This window comes from Arvicola amphibius, chromosome 5 (assembly GCF_903992535.2).
Source record: "Arvicola amphibius chromosome 5, mArvAmp1.2, whole genome shotgun sequence".
Classification (NCBI taxonomy): Eukaryota; Metazoa; Chordata; class Mammalia; order Rodentia; family Cricetidae; genus Arvicola; species Arvicola amphibius.
Window position 1 is genome coordinate 64,786,605 of NC_052051.1, and position 12,375 is coordinate 64,798,979.

The 12,375-nt window shown below is 36.6% G+C and overlaps 1 protein-coding gene across 1 annotated transcript in view; it reads left to right on the top strand.

Moving 5' to 3' along the window:
- Ano3 (anoctamin 3) overlaps positions 1-12,375 on the top strand; it is a 306,732-nt gene that overhangs the window by 185,474 nt on the left and 108,883 nt on the right. The window contains exon 6 of the mRNA XM_038330758.1: positions 5,135-5,293. Coding sequence (XP_038186686.1) covers positions 5,135-5,293 — 159 coding nt within the window. The remainder of the gene's footprint in view (positions 1-5,134; positions 5,294-12,375) is intronic.

The following is a 12,375-nucleotide window of genomic DNA, read 5'->3' on the forward strand; positions in this document are numbered from 1 at the left end:
GTTGTAATTGATTGTTGAGGGAAGGTAGGGCAGAAACTCAAACAGGAACTGAAGAACAAACCATAAAATTTGCTGCTTCATGGCTTGTTCCCTGGCTCAGACTCAGCTAACTTTCTTACATACAACAAGCCCACCTGCCTAGGAATGGTGCTGCCCACATTGGACTGGGCCCTTTCACATCAATCATCAGTCAAGATGTTTCTTCATAGACATGTGCACAGGTCAATTTGACTGAAGTAATTCTTAATTTGAGGTTCCCATAGCAACCAGGTGACTCTATGTTGTGTCAAGTTGACAGTTAAAACCAACCACCAAAATAGACACTTGATAAATTATGTGCATCCCAGCTTCTCAGTAAAAGCTAATTTTATTCCATGTCCTGGAAATAATAAATATAAAAATATTGAATATAAATTGAACATATCCCACACTGACTGGAAAATACTTGAGTAATCTAAATCATTATTATTTGATTTCATACTTTGTCAATTACTTTTTATAAAATGTACTTGATGCCAGGCAGTGTGGCACATGCCTTTAATAACAGAGATCAGTCTGGTCTACAGACTGATTTTCAAAATCGCCAGGGCTACATACATAAACTTTGTCTCAAAAAACAAACAAACAAAAATACCTGAAGTTTAATTTTACATCCTTGTTCAGTGTAGATATAGTAGGGAGAGCCTTGGGCTTTCTCCAAAGCAATGTGCCTTACCCTCTCTGAGAAGTGGATAGAGGGAAGGGTGGAATGAGAGGAGAGGAATGGTATAAATGATGAGAAAGAAAAGACAAATTCTGTTTACACATAGTTGCTAGAACCCCAGATAAGATGGTAAGTGGATGCCCTTCTGGATTAACTGTTTTCTTTTCTATGACATCTGGGAATCAGTTAAGCTTCGGTGTATTCAGAACATGATGCACCTAAAAGGCTACATGGGATTAAATTAAACAATTTTGGAAGCACTTAGTAAAAGGTATGCTTTAAAGTAAATGTTCAACAAGTGATAGCTATTATTGTCACTATGATGTAAAACCTTGTTGTATCTGCTAGTGCTGATAACCTAGTCTCTGTATCAGGTAGGATTAGGAACACAAAAGACAGAATGGAATATATATATATATATATATTCATTCTATCTCTATGCATAATTTATTAAATCAGCTTACTTTAAAGCAGCACCACCATCTGTGCTGTGCCACATCGAGAAGCTGAGAACCTGATAGTTGCTCAGACCACAAGGCTTCTTCAGTATCAGCCTGGTGCAGAAAACCTGGGGATTACAAAAGAAACACTCAGACTGGGATGGAGGAGGCCTGAAAACACTAATTCTATAATCAGCAAAGGAATCAGCAGCTAGAGCAAGGGGGAAGGGTAAGCAAGCAACAAGCAGAGGCTCTCACTTCTACTATGGCCTTTATTTATTATTTATTGTTATTTTTTACTGGACTGCTACAACAAAGTACCACCCACATTTGGGGTAGCTCATTCCACATCAATTAAAGATATCAGAAAAACTCTTCAATTAACGCTAATTATTGCAAGCTGACAATAAAAGTGACCACCATAGTCCTGTTAAGCTCCTTAATAAAATATTTCTTGAAATATTACTAATTTTCTACTTGTTAAAAAAAACCTATCTACCACATATTCTTGTCCTTGAGCTCGGGGGTTGCTAGGAGATGAATTCATACAGTAGACTGCTCTATTTGAATAGCAGAGTGTATCATGGATCCTGAGAAACATAACCTGTTGTTGCAGGGTGACATTCTTATTCGCTTCCTTTTGGTTCCTTCACTTAAATCACTTCTTGTTTTTTCTCTCCATGGACACCACTCCCTAACTTCATCAGACACTCAATTCTGTGACCTGGAGGTATACATGTGTCCTAATCAGGCTCTTCATAGTGGTTCAATATGCCTTCATCTAAAATGGTGTTGGCCCCCCAAGATGTATGCAGTTTGTCTGCATCTCAAGAATGCTTACGTAGGAAACATTGAGTAACAAGCAGACACAGTGGACATTAGCTAAAAATCCAGACTTGGGTTCAAGGCCTTGTTCTTCTTTAAGATCTTGGGCATTAGAATGGTATGGAGTCATTATGAAAGCCATCAGCAAATGTCTTCATCAGTAAATCTAGTTTCCTTTGAGTAATTTCTTGTCCAACTTTGAGGTAATACCTTTTTGTTATATCTTATTCTGTTTTGTTTTGTTATACATTTTTAAATGAACAAAGGAATGAATGAATGAACAAATATATGAAAACCTAGCCACCAGAGTCAAGTGTTAACAGCTGAACTGTCACTTAGCCTGCTGGGTGATAAAGGATAGCCTTTCCTTAATAGAGTGACACTTGGTATATCAAATATTCCAGGACAGCCTCCTGTTCTGGATTAGCTGACTAATACATAATCAGACACCACACTCCTTTGTGTACTTTTATTTCATTACAGTTTGGTGGAGGTTTTGTTTCTTGTTTTGTTTTTGTTTTGTTGAAGGGTATGGTTTTATATTTTGTTTTTGTTTTTAGGGTGTTGTGTTCTTTTATTGAAGGTTTTTGTTTGTTTGTTTTTGAGAAAACTTAAAAGTTGGGTGGGTAGGGATGGGGAGAAGATCTGGAAGAACTTAGAGGGGAGAAAGAATATGATCAAAATATATTTAAATTTCAAATTGTTCTGAATAATAAAAAAGATTATACAACCTATATAGGCTTAGTGTATTTTAAGACAGGGGATGTTGGAGAGGCATTTTAGAGCATTAAAGAATGTTAGCTAAGCTATTTTAAGCAACATAATATTTTAATGTTTATTTGGGAATTTCGCACAATGCACCCCAATCACATATCTTCAGGTCTACACTCCCATCATTGTGTTTTCCCCGAATAGACAAAAAAAAAAAAAAAGAACAATTTGTGTTGTCCATACACTCATTGGTCAAACTCCCCAGTAGCCAACCTCTTAAGGATAACTGTGTCTCCCTCCTCCCCTCACCCACCCACCCACCCACACACACACACACACACACACACACACACACACACCAGAAGCCATCTACTGTGAAGAGCTACACTTCAGCATCTTTATTATAATTTTTATTAAATTTATTCCTTTGTTTTACATCCCACCACAGTTTATTCTTGCTCCTGTCCTCCCAGTCCCTTCTCCTACCTCCTCTCAGCCCCCCTATCTCAATCCATTCCTCCTCTGTTTCTGTTCAGAAAGGGGCAGACCTCCCATGATTGTCAATAAAGCTTAGAATAGCTAGTTGAGGTAGGACTAAACTCCTCCCTTAATTCAAGCTGGGAAAAGCAACCCAGTATGAAGAATAAGTTCTCAGAAGCCAGGCAAGCATTACAGACAAACCCTGCTCCTACCGCTGTGAGTCCCATAAGCAGACCAAGCTACACAACTGTCTCACATATGTAGAGGGCCTATGTCGAACCCATGCAGGTTCCTGGCTGTTGGTTCAGATTCTGTGAGCTCCTAGCCCAGGCTACTTGTTTCTGTAGGTTCCCTTGTGATGATGTTGACCCCCTGGCTCATACAATCTTTCCTCCCTCTCTTTTATAGCATTCCCCAAGTTCGGCCCAGTGCTTGGCTATGGATGTCTGCATCTCTTTCCATCAGCTATCAATGCCTCCGATGACAATTGGGGTAGTGACTAATCTGATTACAGGAAATGGCCAGTTTAGTTTCCCTATTCAATTGCTAAGATCCTTAGCTGGGGACATCCTTGTAGATTCATTGGCAGTTTCCCTTGCTTTCTTCAATGGCTTCCTGTCTAGACTGTTTTGGGTTTTTTGTTTTGTTTTGTTGTTTTTGTTTGTTTCTGGGGGTGGGGTTGTAAATGTCTTCAATGTCTCTCTTTCTCAACTATGAGTCTGGAGTCATTGCTATTACTGCAATGTAAGCTTCCCTGTCCATAACAGCTAGTGGCAGCAAAGATCATGGACTTTCACCAGGTTTCCCATAGCTACATGGACTAAAGACATCCACATGGCCTCTAGCTATTCCACAGAAGATGAGTCTCAACATTGTCCCTGGTGACAACATGGATCACAGACGTCATCATGTCCTCTGACTGCAGCAGGGCCCATGGATATCAACACAGCCCAGGCACACATCATGAACATCAACATAACCTCTGGAAGCAGCAGAGATTATGGACATCCACATAGCCTCCAGCTAAGATATTTTAAGATGAATCTTGCAAAGAAAATATCTAGTTGAATATCTCCCAGTTTATGAAAACAACTTCTAATATTGGCAACAGCCACGTGAGATCCTTCAAACTGCTTTGTGGGTAGGTTTAGGGACTGTACATGTGTGTTATAGAGTATTGCTTTGTTTGAAAGAGACTGTTTTTGCTGCTGCATTAGCCAAGCTATCTGGCCCTACCTAGATAGTCAGAAGACTCTCCAGTCTCCTCCTCCCGTTTCCACACTGGGGCATGTTGGGGTCACTGAGGAATTCATTTCTGTGACTGACTTTCATATGGATTATGACAATCCATACTCAGTTGCCAAGGCTTGCTTGCTCAGCAAGCATTTTACAAACTGAACCACCTCCTCAGCAATTTAACCAGTCTTGATGAGCTAGCTATGAGTTGTAATGGGAGCACTATTTCCATCACTTTGCTGTCGTATCCTAAGAGTAAACATTTCCCGATGTTTGCAATTCAAGAATTATTGCATGGTCTCAGCATTATTGAACCGTGGTTTAGAAAAGCAGAGGTTTGTGTATTTCTTAAATAACACATGGTATAATGTTGGTTTCATTTCCTTCAGTCTTGATGTCTTTAACTTTGAAATGTGAGTTGTGAATGAACAAGATAAAGTATGAAAATAATTATATTTGGACATGGTCTGCTCAGTATGGAAGATATGCTAGCTGGTATTTTTACGGAGACTTAAGGAATAAAACATACACCAACTCAAGGATCGGCCATCAAATTATAAACCTAATTACGGGTGTGCAAGCCAGTCTTCCATTGTCGATTGCAGACTAGCTTCAATTTTCTTTCTATAGTTTTCAGTTGGCATCTAAAGCACACACATTATTTTCTGGTATGAATTTGTTAATGCCTATAACTAGCATGATGTTTATCTGACTTACACTGTTAACCATTATTTTCCAGAATGACATGAATTACATAGCCTCCAGTGGACTCTTATTTAAAGATGGCAAAAAGCGAATTGATTACATCCTGGTTTATCGGAAGACAAACATACAATATGACAAAAGAAACACATTTGAAAAGAACCTGAGAGCAGAAGGCTTGATGTTGGAGAAGGAGGTACAGGCTTTTCCATTATCAGTTTTTTTTTTTTACCAATATTCTTGTATAGATACTGTCAGTCATACTTTAGTATATATGGAACTTAATAAAATATACTCATTTTTCCAAATGTAAAATAAAAAATATGTACTGTCCCTTTTAAATAGGTATTTACATTTTTCCTCTGTGTTTTTCTGTACATATAAAATATTTTTTCAAAGGAGATGGCAATTTTTGCAGTTTTTAAAACCAAATATGTAATGATTATATGTCCATGTAAACTAGAAAATCCTATGTTAGGAAAGCGAAAAGTGTTGGAAGTTTTTGCCAAGCTGCTGAAAGGCTAGTTTGATTGTGAGAAGTATGGACACTGGCCTTAATCATCCTCCTTCTTCCATGCTTTTATGAGTCTTTTTAAAGGACTATTCCTTTCCTTCTCGTAAAACAGCAAAAGGATCAAGATCTCTGAAAAAAAGGAACATAGAAAAGAGGAAATATACACTTTTCATAGTTCTATGATGTTAAAATTGCCACTTTTGTTATTTTAGTTAGCCTATGGTTTGTTTTGTTTTTAACCATCTATTTTTCTGAATTTTATTATGAGTACTAGTGACTGGGTATGCACACATGAGTGCAGGTGTTGAAGACATCGGGTTCCTTGGACCTGGAATTACAGACCGCTGTAAGCCACACACATTGGTGCTGGGAACTGAAATAATAGACCTCTCAAAGAGCAGTAACCTTTTTTAATCACTGAGACAACTGTCTAGCTAAAACTAAACAGTTTTGAAATGGGCCTATGAAAAATACTGTGAGATCTTAAAATAGTATTAAAAACACAGTGATTGAGCTATATATTCCCCAAATCTATGAAAACAGTTATCAGAGACACCAGTATAAGTAGGCTAAGTTTTCATTCCTAAGCGAAATTGCACCACTATTCTCTTTTTAATATTTTATGAAATTATAATATTATCACATCGTATCACCTTTTTCTTTCCTCCCTCCAGTCCCTCCCATTCGTCCCTTGCACTGTGTCACATCCACGGCCTCTTTCTTTTTAATTGTTATTATGCACATACACATACACACACACAAACATTCACAGAACTAAATATATAAATTCAACCTAATAATACAATATACGGATAGAGTGGATAATAGTTGAGCACTCCCTAATATGCATTACTCAAAAATTTAATTCTAAGGCATGGTTTTGAGAATGAAAAATGAGAAGTGGATGGAGGAAGGGTGGGGAGAAAGGGTGGAATGAGAGGAGGGGAGGGAGTGGAAACTGGAATTCAATCATATTCATTATATGTATATGGACATGATCTTGGAGCTGAGCACTTGGTATTAGATAACAAATTGGGGAAGTTCTTCCATGATTCACATTTTATTACATTAGAGAAAGACAAACCCCTATTATTAAATAAACAAACAAACAAATGAAAAGCCAGGAAAATGGATATCAAGGCCAATATTCACATTGCTACCCAGACAAATGTCTTTTCCTTTTCAGAACTTCCTAATGGCTGGTTTCCTACTGGCTGCCTCTCAGCATGTTTTATGCACATAAGCAAATTACTATTATATCTACTACTGCCTCTCAGCGTGTTTTATGCACATAAACAAATTACTATTACATCTATTATGGTCTTAGCTCCTTGACTCTGCAGATTATCAAAACATACAAGTTTAGTCAGCCATTGTTTAGTTGGCTAAAATTTCAGTATCTTAACAGCTAACTTGTAACTGTTGTGTTTTAACTTAATTTTAAAAATGCTAAGGTAAAAGCAAAATACTGAGGTAATTTTCTTTTTGTGAATTTCACAATTATATTTTTCTTAAGAGTTTAATAATATTTCAATGTATAAATATATGACATTTTCATTATACATTCATCAGTTGCAGAGGGTTAGTATCTAGAATATACAAAGAACTACAAAAAAAGCTAAGTGTTAAGAAAATAAGCAACCCTATTTTTAAAAAAGGGACATAGCAATAGTCCTTCATAGAGTCTTTATTCAGTAACCGATGGGAACTGATGCAAAGATCCAGTCAAGAACTGGTCTGAGCTCCAGGAGTCAAGTTGAGGCGAGGGAGGAGGGAATATTTTTATATTTTATTTTATTTTTTTTAAAAAATAAAGCAAACTATCTTTTTTCAGTTTACATACCAATCCCAGTTTCCACTCCTTCCCCTCCTCTCATTCCACCCTTCCCCCGACCCTTCACCCCATCCACTTCTCAGAGAGAGTAAATCACATTGCTTTGGGGAAAGCCCAAGGCTCTCCCAACTATATCTAGGCTAAACAAGGTATTCATCCAAAGAGAATGGGTTCCAAAAATGCAGTACAAGCAGTAGGGATAATATTCTAATAAGATTTAGCAAAGTGTTGCTTGGGACTCAGAGATACTGTTCTGGTACCCTCTCACTCTATCCCTTTCATTCCCAAAACCATGCCTTAGAATTAAATTTTTGAGTAATGCATATTAGGGAGTGCTCAACTATTAGCCAATGTATCCATAACTGAATTTGTTTGCATGTGTTAAAATTCTTTTAATATGTACAAAACAGCAGAAACATGCTGAGTTCGCAGTGAGGAGAAATTTATGCACTGCCAAATGACACACAACAGGGAGAGCAAAACTCTGATTTTAACTTTTCATCTAATATTCTTCTTATTTTACCTGGAACTGTTAACTCAGAATATCTCTACCCCTGTTTACTAAACATATAAAAATGTATTTATTGAAAAAAGATTCCTATGGAGTGTAATTATTCACTTGATTTCTTTGGGAATTCTACATCACACATGTGAGAGCAAATACTTTCTAACATTACCTATTTATTCAATAAGTAATTTTACAAACACCAAGCAAGCTTCTAGGGAACCCAATATTTATAGAAGCCCAAACAACTGTGTTTACTGAGTGATACTCACCTGTGCAGAGACCAGACATATACACCGGTACCCTAACAGATAAGATCACTGCTTCTTTCTGTTCTATTGAGTCTTCTTGGCCAAAGTTCAGATGTTGTTGAATCTTCTTCCTTATTCCTCTGAATTACTACAAAGAAAAATTCCATGATGCAGTAAAAAAGATGGTTATGTTCCGTACTGAAAGGAATGTTTATTTATTCTTATGGTCTCTAGTTGTTTAGATTGGCACACAGCAAGATCGAGCCCTCTGATTCCTGTTATTTCTGAATGGAGGATGTTCCATTCTAGGTTGCATAATTATGGTTTCCTCAACTAACCTTCACTTTTTTTCCTCATTTAATACACACACTAAAGAGCTAGGAAATCTGGGTCAGTAGGTGAATCAAACTACATATATCATCGGACCTGCTACCTTGGCACACTGTAGCCATTACACCATTAGTTTTGTTTCTTCTTTCCACTCTAGCGTTGCTCTATTACAGTAAATATTTTGTTGTTGATGATGAGAATGGTGGAAAATATTTGGGAAACCCCATTTCTCTAGATTTCATATTACTAGTGTTAAAGCTAAGGTGGGTGTTTTTATAATTCCCCCTCTGTAAATGCCTCATTATATTTGATCTGGACAACACTAAGAAACTCTGGTGGTATTTCCAAGAGAGGAGGAAAACCAGGGTGAGGAACAAAATGATATGAGGATATTAGGAGACAGAATATAGAGAGGAGTTTTAGTTGTTATTAGATATTAACTACACAAAATGAATTTCATTATGATTCTTCCATATCCACACAAAAGCACAAATAAGGTGATATTATATAAAAGATGTGACTGGGTGCTATGTATAAGCTGAAAGAAAATGATTTGACTGAAAAGGAATTTCTATTAGTCAGGGTTCTCTAGAGAAACAGAACTAGAATCAATCCATATTACAAATGTATCTATTAGACTGGCTTACACAGCAGACAATCTAATAATGGCTATTTGCACACTGGAGAAGTTGAGAAATCCAGGAGTTTCACAGTGAGCAAGGACAGGCATTTCAAGAGTCACAATCTGGATCTGAGAGCCTTGAAGATAAATATACATACCTGGAGTTACTAGTCCTCTCTCGAGATTAGAAAGACAAAGGGTTCTGATGTCACAGAGTGGGCTCACCTGTAACGAGCTAAGGCAACTTAGCTTTATAACTGCTTTATAACTGCACTGTCAGCACAAGCTGCTGCCCACTCTACTGGGCTACCCCATTTCTTTACTTCTCCAAGAAACATCCTCACAGACCCACAAAGAGGTAACTGTCTTAGTTCATTACAAATGGCATCAAACTGCAACCAAGCCTAACAGTCACAGAAATATGACTTTCTTCTTAAAAAGACAGAGGCAGAATTGTACTCACAGAAAGAAGCAGCAACAAAACTTATTATGGTCTAGAAATGACTTTAGTGTTTTTTTTATTTTTTAAAGGAGTATATATGAGGGAAGGTTAATAAATGTAATTCTGAAAAATACAAGTAGATGTACATGAAGAGTATGACTTGAAGATAAGTACTCTCTAGTTTTTAGAATATCAATGATAGTATGAACTATGTACTGAAAAAGGGCAGTAGAGATAAAATAGAAATAAAAATAAAGAAAAGAAATAATCCTACAGAATGGCAGAAGGGGAGATCACTCATGTGAAATCATCAGGGGTAAACGCAGGAGTCTCAGCAAAGATCTATTCATAGGAAAACATACTGTGGGAGCATTCAAGCCCAAAATAAGATCTGATCTTTGGAAAATGAGGAAGCCTGTAGAGAAAGCAGAAAGATTGACTTCTCTGAAAAGATAGATGTACACTCTATGCTAGAAAACAATAGATGATGAAGTAGACTAGCAAGAGTAGATAGTGGAAAATAAGCATTCACCTGCTTCTCTGTGTGGGAGGTGAGAAAACTGTGGGGGAACCTCTAGTGAGATAGTTGTCCATGTCTTATATTCATCTTATTACTTACTGTTTTAAGGTATCATGTTTACATGCTTAGAGTAAGATTCAAGAGAAGGGCAAGGGAATCACAGAGGAAGAAAATGGGAGGTAAGAAATCAGACCAAAGAGACAAGAAGAAAGAGAGGCACTGGGGAAACTGGAAAAATATTGTGATTATTAAAATCTCCAAAATAAAATTTTAAAAAAGTATTTAAGAAAGAGTAAAGGCAAAGATTATAAAATATTCAGGAAACTCAAAGTCCCTAAATTACATATTCATACTGCTGTTATCTGTTTATCATATGCATATTTAGTTATGCCTGTGTTGTATACCACAAATATCTACCTCCACACATGTAGAGGTCAAACAGATATTGCAAAAATATGTTTTCACTTTCTAATATATGCAGAAATATCATCTCTTTCCCAGGGATCAAATTCATTTCATCAGGCTCGGCCACAAGTAGCTTTACCCACTGATCCATCTTGTCAGCTCTCTAACTTTTATTTTAAATTTAATTCTACAAAGAAACTATTTTGCCTGTTATAGATATTTACACAAAAGACTTATTATGATAATTTTGATATATAAAAATTACATTTAGCTTAACTAGGATTCTATTTATTATTTATGGTTTCATACATAAATCAACTTGTTATGATAAATTATAAGCAAACAAAAATAGCTTTATAAAACAAGGATTCTATCATTGTATCACAAATCATATATATTGTTTCAACATAGTCAAGACTTGAAATTCCTTGTTTTAGTCTTCTAACACTGATTAAAAAATTATCACAAACTTGGCGTCCTAAAATAAAACCCATTTTGTTCACTCAGAATTTTGCATTTGAGAAGTTTGAACTGAAGTGGTTAAACTGTTTGCTCAGTTCCAGTACAAAACATATATCAGGGTATTTTCAGGATGTCTTTGTGCCTAAACATTGGAAAACTCTTTGAAGCTTTCAAGGTTGGAACACAGTTCAGTTCCTGATAACTGGGTGCCCATTGCTTTGGTAAATTTCAGCCCTTAGAGGGCATCTTCATTTTTTGCTATATATCCACTCTGCAAAAAACACCAGCAAGGTATTTTGCCTGCATCCTTATGTTACTGCAGTCTGCCTTGCCAGGAAGAGATTAGTCCATTTTATGGACTCATAACCAGTAAAGAATAACCTACTCTCTTTTCCTAAAGCCATCAAATGTGTCTGTAACATAATAATCTAGTTGTGGAGTGTCATATTGCATGTTCACATACCCAGGGATTATAATGGGCAAGTACAGCGAAGAGCAGAGATTCTAAGAGCACTGTCTACATCACTACTACTACAAAAATCAGCACTCTGCATTCTCCTGCTAAGCAAGAGACTGAGAAGATAGAAAGTAACCTGAGTATATTTTGAAATAAAATCCCATGATGATTAAAAACCCATTGGTAGGAAAATACTCATAGATCTCTCAAATATCCAATTCAGTATTTTAAAGTTAGTAATATGGAATAGTGGAAGAGCCCTCACATGCCCTGAGTGCTCATGGATGTCAATCTAGTGACCAGCACTCACCCATTAAATTTTTTTCAGTATTATGAACATTTAGAACATTGATTAGCTTTCACAGTTTCTCCTATTAAATGAGATGGACATTGGATGAAATTTTTCTTGATAAATATTGAGTTGAAAATATTTATGGCTTGTTGTTGATGAAAGGGTAAACAGTTTTGTGAAAATATTGAAAGTCATGAATTTGCTAGCCTAAATATGGTAGTTAGAAAATCTGCCCATGTTTTTTAAATAAATATGCACCAGAGCTAAACACTGAGTCTGGCAGAGAGATCTCAAATAGTCGTTAAACGGCTTGCCATTGTGAACAGGTTCTAGAGGAGAGTGTCATCTAGAGATGCCGTGTATTTAAGGGGCATCTTTGTGCACAGGAAGGTGATTGGTCACTGTGAGGTTTGTCTCATAATCCAGTTCACACAAGCAATATACATTGCTCCCAGTTGTGGAAAATACCTTGAGAACTCAATACTCTTTTCTTTGTTCTATATCCAAATCATACAAAATAACTTTGTGTATACAGAATTTCTAAGTCTCCTCTTCACCTAGGAGTAAATGCTCTTCCCCTTTGGAATTTTGGGTGGAATAATTAAGTAAAAATGAGAAGTGTGAAGGTTGTGGGCGTTTTGTTC